This window comes from Sturnira hondurensis, unplaced genomic scaffold (genome assembly GCF_014824575.4).
Source record: "Sturnira hondurensis isolate 20B ecotype Veracruz unplaced genomic scaffold, ASM1482457v3 Scaffold0021765, whole genome shotgun sequence".
In the NCBI taxonomy this organism is placed as follows: domain Eukaryota; kingdom Metazoa; phylum Chordata; class Mammalia; order Chiroptera; family Phyllostomidae; genus Sturnira; species Sturnira hondurensis.
In genome coordinates, this window is record NW_028094396.1 from 2,148,208 (window position 1) to 2,174,903 (window position 26,696).

Below are 26,696 nucleotides of genomic sequence, written 5' to 3' on the forward strand. Positions count from 1 at the left end.
CACATTTGTTACAGCTGGTGAACATACACTGATACATCATTATCACCCCAAAGCCCATAGTTTACATTAGGGTTCACTTTTGGTCTTATATAGCCTTTGGTTTGGACAAACTTTTAATGACATGTAACTACCATTATAGTAGCACACAGAGTAGTTTCATTGCCCTAAAAATCCTCTTGTGCTTGAACTACTGTTACCAAACAGACCCATGGGGGTGGGGGACAAGATACTATTACCGAATGGACCCTCCTCTTCTCCCAGGGTCCCCCTGTACTAGGTTCACCTTGTCCATTGCCAGGAAATTACAGCTTTCAATGTCAGATATTGGTGAAAAGGTAAGGAATTATTCAAAAGTTATACAGACTTAGAGTAATGACTTAATGTCTTCATAAAGATCCCAAAGTCCCTTAAAACACTCACAGACATGCACAGTCCTTCCTTCCCCCCTTTGCCCGGTCTGGGGTACCATATCTCAGGGAAAGAAATAGAAGTCTGTGGCTCAGGTGGACCCCGGTTCCTCCCAGTAATCCGTGCTCAGCCAGCAGGCGGCCCTCAGTTCCCAGCACCATCAGCTGTGTTGCTGCAGAGATATCCTGTTAATCCAAACCTGCGTGGCACCTTCTCCCTGCCCATCAGCAAGAGTCCTTTCACCCTTTCCTTCCCGCAGCATCTCCGCTGGATTCTTCTCAACTGCTAAGAGAGAGCTCTGCACGGCTGCTACATCATGCTTTCCGGCTTCCTAAGCTGCATGGCAAAGGGAGCCCCAGCGCCACGTGGTTCTCCCTTTCTCACCGAAAGCCATATGGTCCTAACCTTTCTTGACAAAGCCATGTGGCCCCAACCTAGCATGGCTGCGAACCTGTGCCATGTTAAATCCCAGTGCCAATTTCCCTCTGTAGCCCCATTTTTTACTCCTCCCACAATCAGTTGCGCTTGCCAGCATTCCCATATTTGTCTAGCTTTTCTGGGCTGCCATAGTAAGTCCAGACAGGCGTGGCCCCGTGGTGTGGAGCCAATAATCTCTTAACTCTTAGGCAGGCTCTGTAACCCCCCCGGGGAGTTGCCTCCCAGTTACATCATGGAATGAAGTCATTCCTATCTCCGTGGCTCAAAGCATGGCTATAGCTATTTAATCTATGACACCAGTTAAAAGTTATAACTATGAGCCCTGGCTGGTGTAGCTCAGTGGATTGAGTAGCCCGGGCCTGCAAATCAAAGGGTTGCTGGTTTGATTCCCAGTCAGGGCACATGCCTGGGTTGCGGGCCAGGTCCCCAGTGTGGGGGCATGTGAGAAGCAACCACACATTGATGTTTCTATCCCTCTCTCCTTCCCCTCTCTCTAAAAATAAAAAAATCTTAAAAAAATTTATAGATATGTTCAAAGACCATTCCTGAAGTTAGTTGCAAAACTTGCTATGCAGAATAACTCTCAATGGCCCTTCCCCATGTGTCTCATCCCCCAGTTCAGACTCATGGGGGTAAGGACATCCTATATATATATTTAAAAATTTCCTGGACATCCTGAGTTCTGGACCTCATTACAAATCTATATTTGGGGGTCCCCTAGCTGCACCCTGTTACACTACTCATTTGTTCTAGCCTTCCATTGCTCCAAACCCTCACAACCACTGTCTTTTTACTGTCTCCATAGTTTTGCCTTTTTCACAATGTCATGTAGTGGGTTGGAATCATAAGGTATGTAGCCTTTTCATATTGAATTCTTCATTTAGTGATATGAATTTAAATTTCCTTCATGTCTTCTTATGGCATGATAACTCATTTCTTTGTAGTGCTGAGTAATACTCCGTCATCTGGATGTACCACAGTTTATCCATTTACCTACTCCTGGACATCTCTGTTGCTTCCAGGTTTTGGTAATTATGAGTAATTCTGCTGTAAACATCCATGTGTAGGTTTTTATGTGGGCATAAGTTTTCAGCTCCTTGGTAAATAATAAGGAGTGTGATTGCTGGACCACATGGTAAGAGTATGTTTACTTTGTGTATGTTTGGTATGTTTTGTTAGAAACTACCAAACTTTTCCAGAGTGGCTGTAACATTTTGCATTGCTACCAGCAGTGCATAAGAGTTCCTTTTGCTCTGAGTCCTTGCCAGCCTTGGATGTTGGCAGTGTTCTGGATTTTGGCCATTCTCCTAGGCGTATGGTGGTATTGTTTTAATTTGTATTTCCCTGATGACATATGATATGGTGTATGTTTTCATGAATTTATTTGCCATGTGTAAGTCTTTGGTGAGGTGCCCGTTAGGGTGTTTGGCCATTTTTTAAATCAGATTTTTTTCCTTATTGTTGAATGGTGGAGAGATGAGGGTAGAAAACAGATGATTTTCACTCTGTGACCTTCTATATCATGTGTTTGAACTCCTTTTTCAAAAGAACAATTAAAATAGTCTTAAACACTTATTCTTTAAAAAGGTAAATATATGTATACACACACACGCTCACACATATGTACTCTTTCTCTTTGATTACTGCTGAGAACTTTTGTTTTAGGCAAAGGAAGGTTATGCTTGTTTTCTCTCTTTGAATGCCAACACTGGAACTAGGTTTGGTCCCAAATGGTAGTGATTTGTTTACTATGTGTATTCCCACAGCAGATGTGTTGCCGCCAGACCGATTACTGGCAGTTTGTGAAAGATATCCGCTGGCTTAGTCCCCACTCTGCCCTTCATGTGGAAAAGGTAAGACATGGAAGTAACCACCAGGCTTTGTTGTTTAATGTTCTGTTTGGAGAGTCTCCTAGGGTAGAAGGAGGGTGTGTGTCAAATTTCTTATTACCTGAGGAGAGGAAATTATGCCCATAGGACTGATTTGGAGCGGAGGATTATTTGCTTTAAAAAATAAACCTTGCAAACCCATTTCTCTAGGTCACTTTCTGTCCTCTGAAGAAGAGGTGAAAAAATTTTGTTGTTTTCAAAAGGTCTGCATGTATGGGACCAGAGTGAAGCTTTTCAAAAATGCAGGGCATACGGCAAGAGGTTCCCTGAAGTGGTTGGAGGAAATAGGTCTGAAATGTTAATAACTGTTTAAGAAGAAAAGAGTGTACCAATTAGAAAGAAATGTGAGGTTTCTGGAGGCCAGTATCAGATAGAGCTAATAAGCACGTTCCTGCCATCATACCGCCCTGCTCTTCTGTCCTCTCAGCTGTCATAGTGCTCCTGGTTTCCGGTCACGGAAACAGAGCTTAAGATGGTTAGGTGCCTTTTGCCAGAGTTTCTCAGCTAGTTCCAGATCAGCAACTGCTAAATTTATGTATCTGTTGAACTCTTTATTATGGAAAAATTCAGTATATTCAAAATTAGAGAGAATAGTGTAATGAACTCTAAAATAGCCATCACCCATCTTTAATACTTATTAATTCATGGTTGGTCTTATTTCATGTATTACTCCACCCACTGCCAGATTCATTGTTGAGATGGTGTTCAGAAAAGTAATTTCTTTTTAAATGGTCAGGGAACCAAATAACAGGGTCTCCCACTATTTTTTTTTTCATGAAGAAGAACCCAGAGCCCATCGATTTTCTTATCTGGATTTTTTGTCTCCATTTTATTTTTCTCACCAAAGCTCCCACTGATTTTTTTATAAAGTATATTGTTGCAGTCATTTACTCTTAGAAGCAGTTTGAAATTGTCACCCATACATGTTTTTGATCATGGGCTATTGTACCTTGCTTTCAGAAACAGCCCAGTAGAAGGAGGTTCCAAATAGAGAATACTGTGGCTAGAGGCAAAAACAGGTGTTTAGATGGTCTCTCCTTGGGATTATTTTTCCTAGATTTCCAACCCCCCTCCCCCTGACAGCCCTCCACCCCACCCGCCACCAGGTTATTTGTTGCATTCTTTTGTGAAGGCCATCTTAAGTAGAGGACTCTGTAGAGCAGGCAAGAGGTCAAGTTTATTCTTCCTCCGACCACCCGGAATAGATGCCTCTTTGGAGATAGAACACTAAGAGACAGGTGTAGCAGCTTTGTTTTCTCTAGGACACAGGTGGCAAACACAAGGCCCACAGGCTGAGTCCAGCCCTCCACCTTGTTTTATCCACCCAGCACCCTGTTTCTGCACTGTTAAGGAGTAGTTAAATTTTTAGTCCTAAAACTGCATTCGGCCCTTTGAAGGCAACCGCAAGGCTGATGTGGCCCCTGCTGAAAATGAGTTTGACACCCCTGCTCTAGGCGCAGCATATTAGGTCTTAACTGCTTAGTCTCCCTCTCCAGTGGCCCAATCTAGCAGCGGAACCATTAATTCCTTCCTTCCCTCTCCCTCCTCAGTAACCTCTAAAGCTAGCTGGAGGAAAAATAACCTCTGATTGCCTCCTCTTAACCTGTCTCAATTTTGCTCTCAGGTCATTAGGCTTCAGTCTTGCTGTGTTTTACCAGTGTACATGTTTTGACTCGTACCTTTTTACCTCCTAGTTCATCAGCTTGCATGAGAATGGCCAGAGCAGCACTGATGGTGTGAGTGAGCGTGTCATTGCAGAGCTGTGGCTACAACATAGCCTGCAGTGCCACTGTCTCTCGGCTCAGCTCCGACCTCTGCTTGGGGATAGACAGTATATCAGGAAATTCTACACAGGTAGGTAGAGGTCACTTAGCCAGGATTGTGGCATATTCTTCCTCATTGTTTTCCTCTTTACTCTTCCTTTATAGACCCATTCTTACCCAAGGTCTCATGCTTTTACTTGATACCGTAGAGATGCTAATAAGAAACACGTAGTCTTGTCTCTCATTTTCTATGTAATGCACACACTTATTCCCCTACTCCCATACATACAAACCAGTAAGAAAAACTGCTGTTTTACTGAGAGTTTCTATGTTCCAACACTGTTATATACTTTTTGTTCATATTCTTTTTTAAAAAAAATTATTTATTTACTTTTAGAGGGAGGGAGAGAGAGAGAGAGGGAGAGAGAGACATCAGTGTGTGAGAGATATGTGGATCAGTTGCTTCTCACATGCCCCCTGCTGGGGACCTGGCCCGCAACCCAGGCAGGTGCCCTGACTGGCAATCAAACCAGTGACTTTTCAGTTTGCAGGTGGGCACTCAATCCACTGAGCCATACCAGCCGGGGCTATACATGTACTTTTAACATAGCCCTGAGAGCTGGGTATCGATATGCTTGTTTTCCAGTCAGGGAAGTAGAGCTCAAGGAAGTCAGGTTACTTGGCCAAAACCACCCAGAACCAGGGTGGTTCAAATCTGGGTCATTCTGACTTTGAAGCCTTTTGTCCTGGCCCCTCTCCTATGCTATATATCACTTAGCCTCTCTCGTACTTTGTTACTGGCTCCCCTTCTTTCCACAGTGGCGTGATTCTCCTCAAGTCATGTTAACCTTTCCCCCTTCTTCTTTCCTGAGCTTCTCCCAGGGTCATACAGGGAAGCCAAAGATCCCCCTGTTGGGCTCCATCACTGTGACAGCTTTTCTCTCCCCAGATACTGCTTTCCTGCTAAGTGATGCCCACGTCACGGCCATGCTCCAGTGCCTAGAAGCAGTGGAACAGAACAATCCCCGCCTCCTGGCCCAGATTGATGCATCTATGGTAAAAGGGGCAAAGAATTGTCTCGGTTTGTGCTGGCCTCCTAGACCTCACCAGAATGTAACCCTCTGTAGCTAACTGCTTCTTCATTTAGGCAGTTGTGAACTGAAAGGCTTTCATTAACAAAAAAAACAGCAACAAAACTTGGAAAAGGAGGGGACGTACTGTTAAGTACCTATTGAAGGCAAAAGTCTAAGCTTAGGTCTGTTTGAAAAGGGAGGTGTCTATTTTTTTAATTCTTTTAAAAATCCTTAATTTGAGTAGGCACCTCCTTAAGGGCTGGTTTGACAAAGGGCTGGGGAGAAAAGGAATGATTTTGAATCAGGAGTAGGATTTATAGCGTCAGACCTAGTATGGCCTAGTGTTATACTGAATCATTTTCGTCCTTGAAGAATAAAGAAAATTTTGTCACTTGATATTGATTAGTATTAACTCCCTGATTCACTTACCCTGTCACTAATACCAGTACCGCAGCTAGAATGGAATTACATTCCCTATCTCTCCTGGTTTTAACATTTTTATTCTTGGTTACTACCTATTGAATACTATGGATGTGTCAGGCATGATGCTATGCACAATTAATGTATCATTGCATTTAATCCTCACAACTGTAGAAGGTTGCCATTAACCTCATTTTATAAAGGAGGCCACTGAGGGACAGAATAGGTAAGTCACTTGCCCCAAGTTTGGACCAAATAGCTTATAAGTGATGGGGCCTGGATTTGAATGCTAGTCTGACTTCTGACTCCATCTGCATAGCAGTCCAAGCCTGCTGCCAAAGGTCAGCTTCTACTAGTGTTTCTGTGGTGCTTAGTACCCCTCTGAGGACCTCTATCCTCGACTCTGACACATGTTTTTTTGTAGTTTGCCAGAAAGCATGAGAGCCCACTGCTGGTGACAAAGAGCCAGAGCCTGACAGCTCTGCCTGGTTCCACATGCACCCCTCCAGTCGGCTTTGCTCAGCATTCCTACTTTGGGTCCTTCTCTAACCTCCACCAATCCGTACCCAACCATGGCCCAGGTATGGGGGCAGCAAGGGGTTGTCATGACATGTATCCCCAACTTGGAAAGAAGACTTGGTGGGTGCTCACAGGCTAGGTATAGATAGAGCCTTGGGTTGGTGCAGTTTGTCAAGCTTTGTGTCTTAATAATGGACTTCTTAAAAAGTTATACAGCAACTAGACTAAGATAATTCAGTAGAATCATTAATGTAACAGAGGAAAGAGGTGTTTTTAGATTCCCCTGGGTTTCTAATCTGCATTGCCAAGAAGGCATTTCAATAATAATAGCTAACGCATATTGAAAGCCTACCATATGCCAGCCTCTGTTGTAAGCAGTTGATCCTCAAAACAGTCCTATGAGGTGGGTATTATTTTTGCTCATTTTACAGATGAGGAATGCCTACTAATAAGCTATGAAGCCACTGTTCTAAGAGCTTATTCTTGGCTCAGCTGCTTCTAAATAATTTTTTACTCACCTTAAATAACTTAGCTTTTCTGAGGTGACACCTTGGAACATTACTGTGTTCCGATCACCCAGTAATGATAGAGAGTTTGATCCTTAGTTGTGGAGAAGCTCTTCATATATACCAAAGGCTTCCAGCTCACCTTTTCCTTCCTTTTCTTTTTACATCCTAGAAAGAAGATCTACTTCCTATTCTCTCTCTGGCTCTTCCTGGAAATCTCAGGAAAACAGAGGACATGTCTCCCCAGCAGAAGATCAAACCATCCAAGCCCCTGTGCTTCCAGTCTCTGCATTAGCCAGGGATTCCCCCTCAACACCAAATGAGATGACCTCCAGCACTCTGACCAGCCCCATAGAATCATCCTGGGTCAGCAGCCAGAATGGCTCCCCAAGTGATGTCAGTGAGGGGCCGGAGTACTTGGCCATTGGCAACCTGGACTCTCGAGGCCGGACCGCCAGTTGTCAGAGTCACAGCAGCCATACAGAGAGCAGCAGCTCCAATTTGTTCTCCTCTAGTAGTTCCCAGAAGCCAGATTCTGCTGCTTCTTCCCTAGTGGACCAAAAGGGAGATGGGCAGAGCCAGCTGTCCAGTGTCCTTCGCAGGTCCAGCTTCTCAGAGGGCCAGACACTCACTGTCACCAGCGGAACAAAGAAGAGCCATATTCGCTCCCATTCGGATACCAACATCGTCTCCAGAGGAGCCCCAGGTAATGGTAACCACCAGGCCCCGAGTTAATAGTGGCCTCCTGAATTTTTCTTAGGCTAGAAAGCAGAGTTTGCTTTTAAGGGTCTACAAATGGCAGAAAGAGAAGTTATGTTTTGGATGACATGATGGTATGCTGCTTCTAACAAAAGAGAGAAGTTTGTAATGTAACACAGATAACCAAGAACTCTCTGAGAATATTTGTGTTTGTTCCTTTATACACTGCTAAGTAGTAAATGCTTTTCTGGATTCTTTCACTAGTTCTTTGGCATCAGAGCATCCATAGTGTGACTTGTGACAGTTCGAGTTTTATTTTATTTTATTTTATTTATTTATCTTTAGGGGGGAAAGGAAGGAGAGAAGAAGAGAGATATCAATGTATGGTTGCTTCTCGTGAGTCCCCTGCTGGGAACTGGCCTGCAACCCAGGCATGTGCCCTGACTGGGAATCAAACTCAATCCACTGAGCTACACCGGCCAGGGCGAGTTTTAAATGTATCTTTGAGACAGAGGGGAAGTACTAATGAGCTTTAAAAATAATTCCATTTAATTCCTCCCCCTCCTGTGGCTTCTGAGAAGTTCGGTCAGCATGTACTGTGAATATGCGAGAGGCAAAGGGATGTTAAGGTCTTCTTATCAAAACTCGGGATATAGTGAATGTAGGGTGATGTAAGCTAGTAAACAAGTAGGCAGGACATACTGCATCGCTAATTCAGGCTGAAAGACAGTCAGGTGAGGACGCTTTGGCCACAGAGAGCTCCCTCACACAAACGCCGGCTGCAGCAGCAGAGCACTGTATGCACAAGGGGGTGGGTCTCATTGCTTTTGCCATCTTCTTGCCCTCATCTTCCCTGGAATATTGGTGCCTGGCAGGCTTTGGTTGGGTTTCATTTGTAAGAGAATCTCCATAACAGCAAATATAACACGGGCCTTTGTGCTTAACGTCCGTTCTGTGTGGGAAAGCCTGAGAAATAAAACATACAAAGTTAAGAACAAAAGAGGATTTCCTTTAACAAGTAGAGCTGCCATGGATTTCTCTTCATAATGTATTGAAAGGTGAGAGCTAAGGCCCTCCTCCGAAACTTCTCAATGGCAAATTTTGTCCCTGTTTTCCTGTTAAGAGTGTGGTTTGGCTTGTTGGAACTCTTAGGAAAACAAAACTCAAAGTCAAAGCCTGTCTGCCCAAGAGCTTTTTCAGATGTGAAGAGTGCTTACGTGAGAGCCTCAGTTCACATTGCCTGCTGCGGGCCTGGTGTCTACTGTGTGCCAGGCCACTGGTCATTGAACACGTACTATTTCCCTGTCCTTGTCCTTGAATCCTCCTGGATTCCAGAAACCGTGATAACCTGCCTTGGAAAAGGGAGCCAGAGAAAACCTAAGCAGAAAGGTCTGGGGGCGTGTGGGTCACATACAGCTTCTAGAACGAGTCATTCTTCCTTCTGCACAAGGGTTCCCTCTGGGGAGTTAAATCCCCACCTCCTCTAAAAAAAAGGATTCTTTTTCACTTTCTCTATTCTCCCTTTCTCTCTCTGATTCTCCTCTGCACCTGTCTGTCTACATGCAGGAGGCCCCAGGAATATCACCATTATAGTTGAAGATCCTATTGCAGGTTTGGGAGCCGTCCCCCTCCTTTCCGTGTGCCACCTCCTCCTGCTGCTCCTCTGTGACCAATGTGCTTAGTTCAGAACCTCCCTTTCCATTCTGGTGTCAAATCAAGTCTGGCTAGTCTGGTCCTGCTGTGATGCTAGTACCTGTCTGGAAAACGGCACCAATATGTCGCACGATATGTTTTCTGCCCACGACTTCCAAATGCTTCATTCACCCTCCCAACTGCTCTGGGTAGCAACGTCAAGACTTGTCAGTCCTGTTTGTCCAAAGATGGAACTGAGGCTTCCCATTCGTCTAAGGCCTTATGATGAACCAATGGCAGAATTTTTCTTAAAACTGAGAACTTAGAACACATTACTTTATTTTCCTTGAATTAACACCAGAATGTCTTTTTTTTTTTGCTCTCTATGGTCTTAGATGTGGATGCATGTTTTTTTGCTTCTCCTAGAGTCTCCTATTTCCTTTCTCTGTTATCCATCTTCCTTCCCCCATCAGGTTCTCCCCACCCCTCATTCCAGCCATTGCATAGGATTTTCTTAGTGGCTTGGTTTGTTTCTTTGGTTTTCGCAGTGGTGTTCAACTGAATGTTGTGTACCATAGCACATAGAGATATTAACCCTAGAATGTGTCTGCAAGACGGTGGTGAGGGAGGACTGAAAACCGTGTTCTCCTGGTAATGGGTGAAGTCACTGGGTACGTTAACTTGGAAAAGGGAAGGTTAAAGAGGAATAAGTCTGTGAGACCATTGTTGAGGGGAGCATTGTTCTTAAGGAGATGAGAAATTTTCAGAAGACAGATTTCAAGTGAGTATGAGAAAAGTCTACGAATTGGAGATGTCCAGTTGAATGGGCAGCGTCAGGAGGTAGTGAGCTCAGTAAGCAGGACTGAGTGGGCTTTCCATACTGTCAAGGACTAGGGTGCTGCGGTTGGGGTTTGTGTGGTGCTCTGAGTTTGGCTGGGGGCCTCAAAGATCCCTCCCAAGTCACGGTTTCTTAACAAGGCATCATGGTGACTGCTGGTTTGCCTTCAGGTCAGTACTGAGGAGCAGAGGCAAGACTAACAGAAATCTTTGAGGCCCAAGGGAAACACGAAGTTATCTGTCACCATGTGGTAGCGTGTTTTGTGAGAGGAGCAACTGACACAGTGGCACCATCGACCAGGGAAATGGGTGGGATGCAGCTCAGTCATTTATTCTCCCTGAGCATACAGCTCATTTCTCAGGCACCCCCCTGCTTTCCTGCCTGCTCTTCCTTCTGTGATGCTGGAATTTTATTTTCCCTTGGAGAATTTCAGTTTCTCAGTTCCCGTGAGCTCTGCTTGCTGCTGTTCCTCACTCCCAACATCCATTGTTCCTCGACCACTTCTGCACGTGCACTCGCTACTTTGTCACCTTCTTCTGAAACTTCTCTCTCCTCTCCAGTAAGGCTGGGCCTCCGGCCCTTTGGTTACAAGGCACCGTCCTCGGCTTCTCCCGCACAGTCTTGATGCTTCTTTTAAGGACACAGCTGGATTTTGTGTTGCTGTTCTGCCATTTCAGAAATGGGTTATATTTGTAGGTGTGACAAATTTACATTTCAGATTGAAGGGAAGCCATATTCTGGTGTTTCCTTAGTGAGTTTAACCCTTCTGATACTGTTTTAAAACCTAGTGTCAGGGTATCAGAAAAACTTCAACGTGCTTATCTTTGTTTTACCACATGAAGATGGTTTTGTACATTGGTTTGTCAAGGGGGTAGAAGTTGGCTGATATTTCTTGAACGTCTGGTAAGAAAATGGAAGAACAGAGAACTAAATTCATGAATCCACTTTCATTTGATTCTTTTCACCTCTGTGTTGTTTCATCCTGGGTCATGGTTTTCTCTTCTCCCCTTAGAATAGACTGATGTCCTCCTCCTTCCCACCATGTGTTCCTGCATTCCTCGACTGCCCCCTATTGGTGTGCCTCCTCTCTCCTGTTTGGGAGGGCATTGGGAACGGGAGCAGTTAAATGATAAAAAGCCAAAGTTGGGAATGCATCTGTGTTCACTTTGTACGTGTGTTTTTATTCCCTGCTGGTCACTGACACTAGAATCCTGCAGTGATAAGTCGAAGCTGAGAGGCCACTTGCCCTACTCTGGCCAAAGCAGTGAAGTCAGCACACCCAGCTCCCTGTACATGGAGTATGGTAAGTGAGGACTGGGAAGGCCGGGGCTGCGATTGTGTCTTTGCTCTCCCCTTGTGCCTGCTGAGCTCTGAGCCATGGGGCTCATCTCGGCTCTTTGGAGGGTACACCTGGTACGATCTCACCCTCCCTTTCATCATTTTCAACCCCAGTGTGATTTAGAAATCACACTGCCCCTCCATTTCTCTTGCTTCTCTCTGACTTAGAGGTCTCACCCTCTTGTGCTGTGGGTGTTGTCACTGTGAATGTCTGTTGAGCCCGATGGAGTGGCTTTCTGAGAGGGTGAAAAGAGGCCTCGGAGTGTCTGGGCTTCATGACTGGAAGATAAGCTCTCCATGGAAATCATCCATGTGAGGGAACCATTTGTTTCCTTCTCTGCCTCTCAGCAAGGTTTTTTGTTTTCTTTTTGTGGGGTAGGAGGCTGAGGATGTCATCTCAAATTTGGCTGGCAAAAGAATTTTCTCCAGGTCCTCTCCATTTATTTTGTCCTTCTTTAACCAAGAGGCTTAGTGCCCTGGCATCCTAAAATTCTGAGAAATTTCTTTAGAAGGTAGATATCTTTTTTCCAACCTGTTACCTGGGAAAAATGTTGGGACCATCACTAGTGGCAAAAACACTTCTTTTTTTAAAATTTTTATTTATTCATTTATTTAAGATTTTATTTATTTATCTTAGAGGGGAAGGGAAAGAGAGAGAGAGAAATATCAATGTATGGTTGCCTCTCGTGCATCCCCTGCCGGGAACCAGGAACTGGCCTGCAACCCAGGCATGTGCCCTGACTGGGAATCGAACCGTGATCGTGTGGTTCACAGGCCCGTGCTCAATCCACTGAGCTACACCAGCCAGGGCAACATTTGACTTCTTGAAGAAGCATGACTGTTACAGATTTGCTTTTCGAAGGAGAGTTTTTCATATCCATATTCCACTTTCCCATAGAGGGCGGTCAGTACCTGTGCTCAGGGGAAGGCATGTTCCGAAGACCATCAGAAGGACAGTCCCTTATCAGCTACCTGTCTGAGCAAGACTTCGGCAGCTGTGCAGACCTGGAAAAGGTGAGGAATCTAAGGGGCTACTGAGGAGCCCATGTTAGGACATCTAAGGACCTGCAGTGCCGCGGTCCAGCCGCAGCCCATCTAAGGGTCCTCAGGTGAGAGTAGGCGTCGGCGCTGGGTAACAGGCAACTACACAGCTCAAAGGCAGGTGAAGCACTGTTCCGTTTATTGCAAGTACAAGCTGATTTTTTATATTCTCATTTTTGGCATAGATTAACATTTACAGGTGTACAGCATGATCAGTTAAGCAGAAAAAATCAATACAAAGGTAACCAGGAAAATACGAAAGTTCCCATAGTTTCAGTTACGTTAAACAAAAGTTATTTTGACCAGGAAAACCATTAATCAGACAATTTGAAATAGTTCTATGTGTACAGTTTAAATGTCTTATTGTTTATTAAAGTTCTCAGAAATAGTCATTGGCAACAGGTACGCTTAGACCGAGCAGAGGTTAGGAAATACACTATAAGCCTTTGTAATATCTAACTTAGCTATCTATCTTGCTGTCTAAAATGTTTTTTGTATACTGAGGACTCTGACTCCTTGGTAGTTGTTTCTAAGTGCTTAGTTTGTAATAGCTAACCAGCTTCTTCTGTTTTTATGCATGTCTAATTCTAATTGATATATATTCCTATTCAAGGTAAAGGAGAGGCTGTTACTCTAACAACTCTTTAACAATCAGGGGCTATTTTCTAAAGGGGTTTTTGCTATTCTATGAGGCAGTTCTGTGAGAATACATATTTTTCCCTGAACTGTTCTTTCTTGGGTGGCTTTCACAGGAACAAATAAGTAAAGTACGATGCCTTAATTCAGCCAGGGTGATATTGCTTAGGACTTGAGCCAACTGTTGTTTTTTCTCTGAGAGTGGTCATTAATTCTAGGAGATTCCAAATTATCAGAAGTATAAAGATTAGAATACTAAGAAATAGTAAGAATAAAAGCAACACCATATATCCATTAATGCCACGTCCGTCCTGCTGGAAAACGCTTCTGTGAAGCCGTCATCTCCAAGTCGTGACTGTGTCAACCGACATGGCTAGAAAATGCTTCTGTGAAGCCTTTGTCCCCAAGCCGTGACTGTGTCAGCCGACCGGATTAGCATTGGATGTGGCATCCCCAGGCCGTGACTGTGTCAGCCGACCTGGTTAGCATCGGACATGGCACTGCAGTGCCATTTGTCCTACAGAGGTTGTGGGGTACACAGTAGTAACATGAGTAAAGACTACAGTAAAGTTAAGTTCACAGTAAAGATGAGCTCAACAAATTCTATCTCTGGAGAATTCTTCAAGGAGTTGTGCTTCTTGAGTCCAAAAATATTATTGATTATGCTTTAGAAGCTGCCTTAGACAGAGAAGCATCGAATTTTAGCCTTATGATTGTTTCCTTGAGCCTGGAACCTTAGGGGAACACTCTTTCCAGAATCAACTTCTGTATTTTGTTCTGAGATTCAGATTTGTTTGTAATAAATAACATCCCTGTAGAACTTTATAGCTTACAAAGCATTTTATCTTGAGACATTGCTTTTACCCTAATAATCTGTGTACAGGTGTATGGCTTTAGGAAGGACCCTGCTATGAAATTCTGGATCTCTTGTCTGGCATATTTTTATGTAGAAAGTAGGACAGGAAGGCTAGACATGAACAGGTATGAGAGCAGAGAGAATGCAGAGCACCTTTTCTGACCCTGAGCTTTTCTTGTAGTAAAAGTGTGCATTTCCCCTGGGTGACTTGAATGAAAGCATTACATTCTTTGGAAGCTTTATCTCCAGCACTGTGATCAGTGAGACATTCAATACTTCTAACCCTTTGCTGAACAACTTCGTTGATGCTTTCCTTCCCCTAGGAGAATGCCCACTTCAGCATCTCTGAGTCCTTGATAGCTGCCATTGAGTTAATGAAGTGCAACATGATGAGCCAGTGCCTAGAAGAGGAGGCAGAGGAGGGGGAAGACAGTGACCGGGAGATCCAGGAACTGAAGCAGAAGATCCGCCTTCGCCGCCAGCAGATCCGCACCAAGAATCTGCTCCCCGGATACCAGGAGACTGAGAATGGAAGTGAGTGACGTGGGAACACCTCTGTTCCTGCTTCTTCAGGACTTCAGGAGAAGACTCGGTGTTTCTTGGGTTTTCTTTTCTGTCTTAATTTGAGATGTTATAACGAAGCCAAAGGTTCCTCTTTCTGTCAGAGTTCTGTCCTATTTTTTTTTCTAGCAGACCAGAGTCCCAGCGTTTATCTGTGTCCTTCCTCAGAAATACCTTCCAAAAAATGGGTTTCTATTATGAAGAGAACTAAGACCATTGGCCCTAGATTCACTTCCCAGATAGTAGTGCCTTCTATTTACATGAAGTTTTCTAAATTTCATGAATAAAATGGGATCAACCAGCAAGAACTAGTTCTACTTCCCCAAGGCATCACTCCCAAGGTTCTATTAACTTCTTTGTTGAAGTTGTACCAGGTCCCTTTTGTTGTTAACCTAGAAGAAGTAGATGTTTTTCTGTCCTGTTTATTCCCTCCCTGACTTTTCTTATTATTAACAGGCTTTCGAGTCACGTCCAGCAGCTCCCAGTTCAGTTCCCGTGATTCCGCGCAGTTCTCTGACTCTGGCTCTGCGGATGAGGTTGATGAGTTTGAAATCCAAGGTAGGAAGTGACACTTCGTTTCAAGGGAGCTTTCATTACTCTTTGAAGTTCAAGTCCTAGGCTGAGAAACTTTCCCTAAGTAGAGATCTTCAATATAGTCCATTAGAGAATGTTGTTGGCTATTGTAAGGGACAGCCTCTCTTATAAAAAACAAAACCCCTTTAAAATGTAAGCAGAAAGAACACAGAAAGGCAGTGTTCCGGGGTGACGGTTGAAGTCACCCTGCTGCTTCTTCCTCATTTGCACTTTTCTCTTGGCTTCTCACATTCCTCCTGCTAAGAGCCTAGGACTGGCCCATACCTATGTGAAATTAGGATTGTATTCTCTTGTATACCATAACACAACTGCAATTGTTTCAATATGTTTAAAAGGAGCTTTATTATCATCTTAAGAGAAAAGGACAGAAAGAGTCACTGGGTGGGGGAAGGAAGAAAAATAAAGTTTACAAAGTAGAGCTTTATTTTTCTCTCCTACTAGTGCTAAGTTGCTTGATAGAACTGCAGACTCTTGTATTTGTTCTTGCTGTTTTAAGCATCTGTTCAGAGAAGGGCAAGTGTTCTAATCGGGAAGGCAATTGTGTTCAATTAGGTGAACCCATAACTAATGGGTTGATTAATTCCTGCAAATTATAGATTTCTTCAAGTTCCTATCAGTGTAACAAACCAACAAACAGACAGACAAACCGACCAAAAAATTATTCATGGACATAGCTTTTCTTATAGAGGCTGGATTGTACCTGTAATTCTCCATTGTAACATGATGGTGAATAGATAGATTTTTTATTGCATGAGGCTCTGGCTTCCTGTCTCCACCGATGTAGAGTGCCCATTCACCTGCATAGACTTCCAGGTGTGGCAGCTGGGCTTTTTCCTCATTCAGAAATAAGATTTTTATGCCTAGTTTTCCAGGTGTCCAGGAAGTCCTTCTGTATTCCCCTTAGTGTATCTGATTTCTATCCATTACAATAGTAGCCACTTAAAACTCATTATTATTGTGTATTGGCTTGTGTATGGTTTTCCAACAATTCTCTAATTCTTTGACACCAACTGAGCATCCTGTGGTTCAATTCTAACACTGACTTCTGGAACACAGACCTGACCCCACAGCTTAAGGCCTTAATCCCATGAGACTATCCCCACTTAAATGCCAGCCGAGAATGTGATTACCAGGCTACCCACAGGTCTCCCCAGCCAACTACAAAGTCAGGGGTCTCTATGACTCCCTACTCAGGTTCAATGATTAGCTAGAATGACTCACAGAACACAGTAAACACTGTGCATACAATTACAGTTTATTATAAAGGGTAAAGACGAACAGTTACATGTTCACTTTCACGTACATAGGTACATAGAGCAAGGTCCCGAAGAGTCCACAGGAAGCTCTGTCCCAGTGGAGTCAGGGCTTGCTACTCTCCTAGTACATTAGTATGTTTGGTCACCAATGGGGAAGCTTCCCCAGACCTCACCATTGTGAGTTTTTATCAGGGTTTCATCGTGTGCACATGAGTGATGAAATCGTTGACCATTGATGATCAGGCCTCCTCTCGGGACCTCTCCCCTCCTGGGGAATTGGGATTGGGACTAAACGTTCTTCTGGTAACCTGGCCTATCCAAGGTATCTGGATGCCCTCTGAGGGTCCCCCTAATAAGTAGCATAAACTCAGATATAATAGAAATGGGCTTATTATGGATAACAAAAGACATTCCTGTCACTGAGAAAAGAACAAGGATTTTAGGAGTTCTGTGCCAGGAACTGGTCCAAAAACCAAATATATGTATTTTTATTATACTATAGTCTGTGACTGACTTGATCTCCAAATTAGGAAAAAAATAAAAAGGTTGGCCTCTCTCGGGATCAAAGTCAGAATTTAATGAGGATACTATTAAAGTAAATTTAAAACATGCTACTTCACTGGGTGTGGATAAGTCTGTTCCTTGCAGCAAAGTAAAGAGCGAGGGGAAGCTGTGTACATTGGAAGGAGCCAAACTTGGAATAACCTGCCTGAGGGTGGCATGAAATTCACCAGTGGGCCTAGAAAAGGTGTTTAATCAACTAACTGTCTAGTCAGTTGAAAACAGAAATCCTTAAAGGAAAAGACCTTAAGGCAGGTTTTCTCAGACTCTAGGCCCCATAATTCTTTGTTGGGATAGACTGTCCTGTGCATTGTGGCATGTTAGCGTCATCCTGGCCTCCGTCCACTAGATGCCAGTAGCACATCACCCTCTCCCACAGCTATGACCATCAAAAATGGCTCCAGACATTGCTAGTTACAAAATCCGGCAAAATCTGCCTCCAGTTGAGAACCAACTATAGTGAATAGTATACCTATAGAGTGTCTGTAAAGTATGCCTATAGATTTAAGTTCCTAAAAGTACTGTAGTTCCATCTTTTGGAACAAAGTCAAGTCCTGATTCCAGGAATGTGTGGTATAGAACTGTCATTTTCCCTGATTTACTTCCTGTCTGAATACTAAAGGGCCCCCTTTTATAATCATTATTACACAGATGGTAGCGAAGGATCTAACCTGACTCACATGTCAAAGAATGGACTCTCAGTGTCAATGGCCTCCATGTTTTCAGGTAGTCTGTGTTGCAAGAGTGGGTGTGCTTATGCATGCATGCGTGTGAATGTCTGCACTAGTCTTTGTATGTTGTTTGTGTGACATCTATGAAAGTTAGGAAACCTGCTGGGTCTAGAGAACTAGCTGGGCGAAACTGGACTTAAGCCAGCTAACACTGTAGCTGTTCATTTTCGTCTTCCTCGTACGACCCCAACTATCCTCCTCACCGAGATTGTCCTTTCTTACCGTTCCCTGCAGTGATACTTATAGATGAAGTGGTCGTTATGGCTGATGGAGGTGGTAGACAGTTGGGAAGGGAATGGTCAGGCGAAGAAATTTTAGTTCAGATCTATAGCTGAGCTACTGCCACACACCCAGATTGCAGAAGTCAGATGGAATGGTGTGAAACGTAGTGCCTCTTTAGAGTTTTGAATTTGCAGAACCAAAAGCTATCTCTTTTAGGTACTTTGCATACAGTTGGGATTTACTGCTACAGATGTTTGACTTTGGTAATTGCTTTGTGATCCAAACAGACAGGCCTTCTGTGGGTGGGGCTAACTGTAAGAAAGCAGTTTTCTACTCAAAGTGGCTGTGTAACACACAAACAACAAAACTCAAGACTTTTATTAAACAGTTCATTTTATCTGAGTATTGTCAGCAACTAGAATTTGAAATCATTGTATAAGATTACATCAAGATTTAGAGAAATAAAAGTAATTAGGTACCTTTTTCTCTATTTCTGAACTGTTACAGTTTATTCTGACATAGTCTTCTGTTGCTCGAGATGTAATTATCCTGCCACTTTTTAAGTGGTTTCTCCTGTGCTTACAACCACAGTCCTTTACGAGTGCATTCATTCACCGTAGCCACTCCTCCATCAGTCTACCCGAACCATAAAGCTTACATTTATTTAACCTTCCTAGCGTCCTTCACCTATTTTGGGAGTGTTAAAGCATTTTTTATACACCAAGAATATGAAACATTTTTCAATTAAAAACTACTTTTTCTTGTGACCCACATCCCAACATATTTTGGGGCTTAGGGGGAAGCAATCAGAACAAGCCTCTCATAAAGGCTTTACTTTCTTTGCATACATAGATTCTCAATTATGAAAGTATAATATACAATTCATCTTTCTCTACTCTGGATTTCTTCATTGCTTTCTGTTTCTTTTTGTCTGTTTCTGGCCTTTAATCAAGTTTATTACTGGTATCAAATTCTTTCTAATAAAAAGTATAACACCTATAGGTGTTATACTTTTTATTAGCAATCTTTTTAAATCTAGTTTAGAGGGTTTAGAGGTTTACAGATCATGTCTAGAGGGTTTTCTCTCTCTCTCTCTCTCTCTTTTTTTAAATTACCTTCAGTGATCTCTTCTATTCAAGAATCTCTTGGGCCCTGGCTGGTGTGGCTCAGTGGACTGAGTGCAGGCCTGAGAACCAAAAGGTCACCAGTTCAATTCCCAGTGAGGGCACATGCCCGAGTTTCAGGCCAAGTCCCCAGTAGGGGTTATGCAAGAGGCAACCACACATTGATGTTTCTCTCCTTTCTCTAGACATAAATAAATTTAATTTAATTTAAAGAATGTATAACAACTTTCAGTAAATTTACAAAGTCATGCAGCCATCACCAAAATCTAGTTTTAGAACATTTTCAACATCCCGTAAGTGCCCATTTACAGTATTCTTGTTCCTCCCTCAAGCCACAGTCCATTGCTTATAATCTATTGTCTATCTCTGTGGATTTGCCTTTTTTTAGACATTCCATATTAATGGAATCATACAATACATGATCTTTTGTGTCTAGCTTCTTTCACCTGTTTCTTCTGATGGTCTCTGCCAAGCTGGTATGATATCATTCCCGATTCCAGATAGTCTTTTCAGCTTCTTTAGTTTTAGTGTTTTGTTCTTTTTTACCTCCACACCCGCTCTTTGACCTCTTCCATGACAGCGGCATCAGTCTTCCTTTGTATAGTAGATTCTTCTAGCATTTCAGTCTTCTGCACATATGGATCTAGTTAGGGTCCAACCAAGGGACAGAAATCACATAATAATTTGAATAAAGGAAGTTTACTATAAAAAATTATTAACTATAGTGCTCGCTTCGGCAGCACATACACTAAAATTGGAATGATACAGAGAAGATTAGCAGGGCCCCAGGGCAAGGATGACACGCAAATTCGTGAAGCGTGGCATATTTTTAGGACACATGGAGAACAACTAAGGGGAGTGGAAATGGGAGGGAGGTGGGGAGCACGGGGGGGTGGGCTGGGATGGGAGTGGGGGAGGGAAAACTGTACTTGAACAAGAATTAAGTAAAAAAAATTATTAACTCTAATAAGGGATCAAAGTGATGGGAAACTGGCTCAGAAGGAGTAAAGAGACCAGTGAGGCCCACAGAAGTAGCAGGTGCAGGCAGCAGTCACTGTCCCTAGGGCTGAGATAGAGCACCGCGGCTAGGGAGAAATGCAGAAGAGGGCCACATCTCCAAGGCTGAGGTTCAGACCTTCTGGCTCACTGGATGGTAGAGAAGTTCTCTGAAGTCGCAGAGCTGCCAGGGAGGGGATGCTGTCCACAGGAGGTGCCATGTCAATGGCCCTCTCCAGGAAAGCATTCTCTGGGTGCAGGAGGAGGCTTCCCCCAGAGAGGTGTCATGCCTCAAATCTCAAGGGGAGCTGGAAGTGGCACTTGCTGTGAAACTTCTCCAGGAGATGCCAAGGGAAGCTGTTTATGAGAAGTCCCAGTACCACTGGTAAGCATTCTTCAGCAAAGCTGCTTAAAGGCATGCTTACCTTGGGGAAAGTCACTTGCACTACTGCAGTCAGCCTAGAAGAGCATGCAAGAACCAGCAAGAGAAACCCTTTCCTCCTCCAGTGTCTCTCCACTGCCCTCTACTGACAAAACCTACCATTGCACCAGCTAGCAGAAGATTCATGTTTACAAGTCCAGGTCCACTATCACAGAACAGACGATGAAAAAGACAGGTTTGGGCTGAAAGGCAATAAATTGATAACTGGCACAGTATAAAAAGAGGGAGTTTATGAACTGTATTTTCTGACAAGTTTTAAAATTATATCTTACTCAAAGCAACCAGTTACTTCTCTCTACCCTGCCATTTTAAATAATTTTTTCTCCTTTTATAAAAAGAATAATTGTGGTTCTTCATTTTGAAGTGTTTCCTCTTGAGTCAGCAGTTACATAAAATTCACTGGAGTTGAATTCTAGATGTGTTAGGTATTATCTTAACTGCTAGAAGCAAAGCAGGATGGAAACCAACATTAAACTGGCCAGTAAATTTTGAAGTTGACTCTACTCCTCTGCCTTTGTCATTTTTGCTAGGGTAACAAGATTTAACCACTTCTTCACTGATCATTGCTATACCAGTGTCAGGGCATATAAAAGTTCTTCTTATAGCATGTCATTATTTTTGTTGTTTGTTTTTATATTTTTGACCTTTTTGTCCTACTAAAACGTCAGAAGTATTTGAAATCATCCTTGTCAATGAATTGATAAAAAGTTTCATAATTATGTTAACTTCCATTTGGAAGGCAAGCTTCTTAAACTTCTTTCTAAAGTGTTTTCATTTGGGGTACACTTAGTCCATCCAGGTGAATAACTTCCTCCTCTTTCTTTACTCCCAAATTATCTTATACCCTCGTCTACTTTTATCCAAATACTTGAGTAGCATTCCAACCACATTAGCTTAATCATCTTCTTGAACGGACTTGAGAGTCAATGGGGTGCAGCAGAAGCCCAGTATCCACAAGGGCTTCATGATACTTGACCAGTGTCAGGTGTCATGTCCCTTTTCATATGAGGCATTGCCTTCTCCTCTTCATTCCTGGGGTGACATCCTCACATCCAAACCCGTGTGGTCTTCTGCACTCTTGGAAGTGTTCACGATTAGCCAGAAAGTCATTGCACCTGTGGTAAAAAAAAGACATGTGATTAAGTATGACTTGACTATATTGAATATTTTCCAAAGAGGAGAGATTGATGTTTTTCTCTCAAAGAAAATAAGGCTTTCTCTCTCTGAGGATGAATAAATGCTGAATAGTTTTTATGAAGATGATGATTTCCTTAGAAATCATGAACTATCATTCACCTCTCCTCTCTGTTGTGCAGGAGTTTTTTAACAGTCAGACCCTAAAGTAACAACATTAGTTAGCACTTTATTCAAGGATATCTGTCTAAGATTTTATCTTACTTTTCCTTTTTAAATCACACTCAAACAAGCTAAAGTTGCTGTTTGCCTTTAGCTGAATAATCATTTATTTGGGAAATGGTTTCTAAAAACCTATTATGTACAAACCACTCTGAGGATTATAAGGACGACACAAGACTTAAGTACAATCCAAGACAGTGTAAGTGTTATTTGAATAAATGTCACAAACCAAATGGTCTATGAAGGTTTATAATTGCCTAGAACTTTTTTTCCTTCTCTTTAGAATAGAATAGACCACTAGCAGTATATTGGGGTCTGGGTTTTGGTGGTGCAAATGCAGGTGGATAATTATGATATGTATGAACTTCTTTGTTAAATAAAATTTGTCATTAACTAGTCAAAATGTTGCTGTCTTAAGTTTTTCTATGGTTAGAGAGCGTATGAAAGTTGACAGATTTCAATTTCATTCTCTTGAGTATATAGCTTTGAAGACATTGATTTGTTAGGAATATTATTTGAATATATACTTGTATACAGAGCCCAATGTTAAGTATTTTAGGACCAAACAGAGGAATTAGACAACGATGGCAGTTCCTCACAAGGAGATTTTTGTCATCTAATTATACATTTAAAAAAATAGAGAGAGGAAATGTGAAGAACAATTCAGCTACTCATGGGCAAGTGCAAAGTGACGTCATGCAAGCTCTTTGAGGGTCTTGAATGCAGTAGATTGATCATTGTGTAGGTTTAATTAGGAAAAGAAGGTCTTTTCACTGGCATCAAAGGAAATGAGGGACTAGATTTGTCTGAACAGTCTTGTTTTCATGACTTGAATAGGTTCTGTTTGCCTTTCTTAAATATGGCTACTCTATTTCACATTCCCCCATCAAAGATTTTGGGTAGATGAGGTCTCTGGAGGTTCGGGCATATCATTATTAGAAATTGTCTTCAAAATCCTCTATCAGAAATATGTGTCGAAAGGCCCGAGAGTGCTGTAGTAAAGACCATGTTGAATAAATAGCTCTGTGAAAATATGTTGGTTATCAAGCATCTCCAGGGAGTTGCCCAGCCACAGAGAAGGTCCTTTCTCTCCCGCACCACCAGACGGGGAGCAAATCTTTCCATGAAGCTTTTTTGTGGATATGGAAGACTTCTCACATTCAGGGGTAATGGTGATAGTGCTTAAATGTTAGAAGCAACTTTGCTTCTAACATATATTCCAATTCCACATATATTTAATGAGTAACTTCTGTGACCCAAGTTTTGTGTTGGGTACTGATTCTATTATAAAAAAAAGAGCTAGCCAGAGTTCTTGCTTCTAAGAGTTTATTATTTAAGAGGGTTTGAGATTTAGAGAATGATGGAGAGAGTGGAATCATTTACTTTGTGTTTCTGCTTGGTAGAGGATGTGTCCCCGTGTGCCTCAGGATGCTTCCTTTTCTTGTTCACTGTTTGGCACCGAGTCTGAGTTTGTTATTCCACCTGGATTTGCAGCCACGTAGGCCGTCTCAGTGCTGTGCTTACCGTCACTAATTCAGCCTTGTGGTGGTGTGAGCAGAGCCAAACTGTAAATTGTGTGTAGAGCTTCACCTAGACTTTGCTCCTTGCCCTGCATAGAATGTAGCACCCAGCCGCTACCCTGAGTGCTTAGCTGGCTATATCTTGGAAAGGTTTCCATTATTATCCCCTACCGCCTCTCTTCCCATTTCCTACTCCACTCACGTCTGGTTTCCATTTAGATGCAGACATCAGAAGGAGCACGGCCTCAAACAACAAATCCTTGATTTCCTCCCAGACCTTGTAAGTAAAGATGGTAAGATTATGTTGTTTTTAAAGGCTGAGTAATATTCCATTGCTTATGTGTACCATAACTTTTCTATCCGCTTGTCTGTGGATGGGTACTTGAATTATTTCCATATCATGGCTGTGGTACATAATGCGGCAGTGAACACAGGGTGTATATGTCCTTTTGAATGAGTGTTTTGGGTTCTTCGGCTATAAACCCAGAAGAGGAATTGCAGGTCTAACAAGCACAAGTTGGCAGTTACAAAATAGGGATGTAAAGTGCAGCACAGGGAATATAGTCAACAATTTTGTAATAATTATGTATGGTGCCAGGTGGGTAATTGAAATATTGGTGGGATCACTTTGTAAAGTATATGACTGTCTAATCATATACTGTGATAAGCACCTGAAACTAATAGAATGTTGAGTGTAAACTGTAATTGAAAAATAAAATTAAAAAATAAAAACTCTGGGGTATGTGAAGAAGCAAACCCAGTTCTTGGCATATGGATGGGGAAGACCACGGGTGAATCCATCCACATTCACCAAGAGGCCAGAGGAAAGCAGTGCCTGCCTGATGGTGTCCAGCCCAGAGGACGAGCACAGAAGACCATTGGTGCAAAACAGTTAGGGCTGTTGTGGAGGCAAAGCTCGTGGTGTGGATTGTTCCTCCTTTCCTAACAGATTGTACCAGAGGTGCCCAGGAGATTAGATCTCAAAATTGAAAAGAGTGATCATGATTTCTGACTGAGAAATCAAATTGAACAGGTTCCACGTTGTAGTCGCTCATTTGGGAGTAACAATACCCCTTCATAGTCCACAAAGCAGTTTTCACACTTTAGTTTGTAAACAAGTGTTAGGATCCCCATTTGGCAGTAAAGAAACTGGAGTTTAGAGAAAAAAAGTGGTACAGAATTCTTAACTAGCAATGCCACACAATGCTAGTAAGTGGGGCATGAGCCTAAGTCTTACGACTATAAGACCAGTATATTTTCTACTGTGTATGTGTCTAAAGATGATGAGAAAAGAAACCGAGCAGACCGGGGGTACTGCAGGTGTTTCCTCTGCCAAGAAGTCACTGCATAGGGTATCGGGCTCTGCAGGGAAGGCTCCCATCTTCCTGTCTTTTCTCTGTGTTCAGCCTCCCTTGAATCTCTTTCTTCCAGCTCCCATTGCTTCCTGCACTCTACATCTGCTGAGGCAGTGGCCATGGGGCTCCTGAAGCAATTTGAAGGGATGCAGCTCCCAGCCGCCTCGGAGCTGGAGTGGCTGGTTCCAGAGCATGATGCCCCTCAGAAGGTAGATTCCTCCGCTCTTTTTCTCCACCCTCTGTCCAGCCCCAGAAGGTTGTGAGCCTTTTGGATACTGCTCTCTTTTGTCACATGTCCCCAGTCTAGAATGAGCCTATGTGTCTCCTTCCTGACTCACATAAGACATTCATTACAATTTGTTGAATGAATGAACGAATGCTTGCCTGGGTTTTCCCTAGCAAAACAGGAGATGAGGGCTCCTTCACTGTCCTTATGCCACGTAACTGCTCGCTAGACCCAGAGGTGGAACTCCTGTGTGGGACCACCTTTGAGGCACTGTGAGAAAGTGAATTGTTCAAATTCTTCTTTCCTCTGCAGTTGAGTAAGGCATGAAGCACCCTGGAATACCAGGGGTGGGTTCTGGGACAGCATCAGCAATGGGTGCTACCACCCTGGGATGCTATTTCTGATCCTTTTGCTTCTTGGAACCAAGGGCCTCCCTTCTAGTAGGCAGGTGCCCTGTGGTTTCAAGGGCCAAGCTTCCCTGAATCCCTTGCCTAACCTATGATGTTCCTGAAATGTCTTTCATTGACTGCTTCTTTCATGACCAGAAGGTTCAAGCATGTGTGTTCCCCCTAGACTGTTCATGTTAGATCACCCTGTGCTTTCTCCTGCAGCTCCTGCCCATCCCCGACTCACTGCCCATCTCACCAGATGATGGGCAGCACGCTGACATCTACAAACTGCGTATTCGTGTTCGTGGCAACCTAGAGTGGGCCCCACCCCGGCCTCAGATAATTTTTAATGTTCATCCAGCCCCGACGTGAGTAGCCAGTAGCTGTGCCCTCTGAAAAACAAGTACATTCTCTTTGGATGGTTAGAGCTGTCTCATCCTCTTTTCTCTGTCTCAGCTGTACATCCCACCCAATTCTGAGAGGCAGGAGAGGATTATCCATTTTGTCTGAAAGTCTTATTCTTAATCCTCCCACTCCTTCCCAGAGCTACATGGAAATGAGGTCTTTTGTCATTGGCCTTTCTAAACCTGTCACCTTCCTTCCAGTGGTTCTGTGAACTTACTGTTTTTTTCTTCTCTTTTTAAGATAGATGGATGGATAGATGGATGATTTCTGTTGTTTTCTTTCCTTTACTATTATGCATCTCTCACATTTGTACAGAAAGTGCGTAGTTCATTATTGGGGAGAGTCACTGCCTAGACCTAAATTCTATTCTTGTAGTCCTTGGTTTGAATTGGTTCTCCCACTAGGTTCAGTTTGTCCAAATCTAAAAAATAGGTGAATGCCCCTCTCTTCCCATCCTTAACAAAAGCCCTATGTTTGTGTCCTCGTCCTTCACATCTCAGAGGCCTCATAGTGCTGTTGTCTGCCAATCCCCTCTCCCTGCCCTTTCCTCAGGAGGAAAGTTGCTGTGGCCAAGCAGAATTACCGCTGTGCAGGGTGTGGCATCCGGACTGACCCTGGTGCGTATCTTCTCCGACCCCAATACTGACTCCAAGGGCTTTACCCTTTCACATCCTTGGGCAGGGGCTGGTCAAAGAAGGTAGTAAGAGGAGGTGGCGGACAGAATTGGAGAAAAGAATGGAAGGGGTCTGGAGGGGAAGGGATAAGAGTAGGCAAGAACACTGTCAATCTGAGAGAATATTTCTGGGAGTACATGATCAGGATTGGGTGCTTTCAACTAGGTTCTTGGAGGCTGGATCTTACCAGTCCTGGCAGGGTTTGTTTCCAGAGTTGCCTCTAGGTGG

At 43.2% G+C, this 26,696-nt stretch overlaps 1 protein-coding gene and 1 non-coding gene across 9 annotated transcripts in view; both read left to right on the top strand.

The window, feature by feature from the left end:
* Positions 1-26,696, top strand: part of RUBCN (rubicon autophagy regulator) — a 71,663-nt gene that overhangs the window by 39,187 nt on the left and 5,780 nt on the right. For 3 of the 8 annotated variants that reach the window (XM_037033659.1, XM_037033660.1, XM_037033652.1), the window contains exons 3-17: positions 2,613-2,699; positions 4,430-4,589; positions 5,448-5,554; positions 6,416-6,572; positions 7,189-7,722; positions 9,282-9,326; positions 11,393-11,488; positions 12,422-12,537; positions 14,380-14,590; positions 15,074-15,175; positions 17,680-17,754; positions 23,639-23,699; positions 24,851-24,983; positions 25,612-25,757; positions 26,347-26,411. In XM_037033659.1, coding sequence (XP_036889554.1) covers positions 2,613-2,699; positions 4,430-4,589; positions 5,448-5,554; positions 6,416-6,572; positions 7,189-7,722; positions 9,282-9,326; positions 11,393-11,488; positions 12,422-12,537; positions 14,380-14,590; positions 15,074-15,175; positions 17,680-17,754; positions 23,639-23,699; positions 24,851-24,983; positions 25,612-25,757; positions 26,347-26,411 — 2,095 coding nt within the window. The remainder of the gene's footprint in view (positions 1-2,612; positions 2,700-4,429; positions 4,590-5,447; positions 5,555-6,415; positions 6,573-7,188; positions 7,723-9,281; positions 9,327-11,392; positions 11,489-12,421; positions 12,538-14,379; positions 14,591-15,073; positions 15,176-17,679; positions 17,755-23,638; positions 23,700-24,850; positions 24,984-25,611; positions 25,758-26,346; positions 26,412-26,696) is intronic. The other 5 variants (XM_037033654.1, XM_037033657.1, XM_037033655.1 and 2 more) reach the window with 5 other exon arrangements.
* On the top strand, positions 19,830-19,936 carry LOC118978322 (U6 spliceosomal RNA). The gene has a single exon (XR_005064690.1). It is a non-coding gene; the product is annotated as a U6 spliceosomal RNA (small nuclear RNA).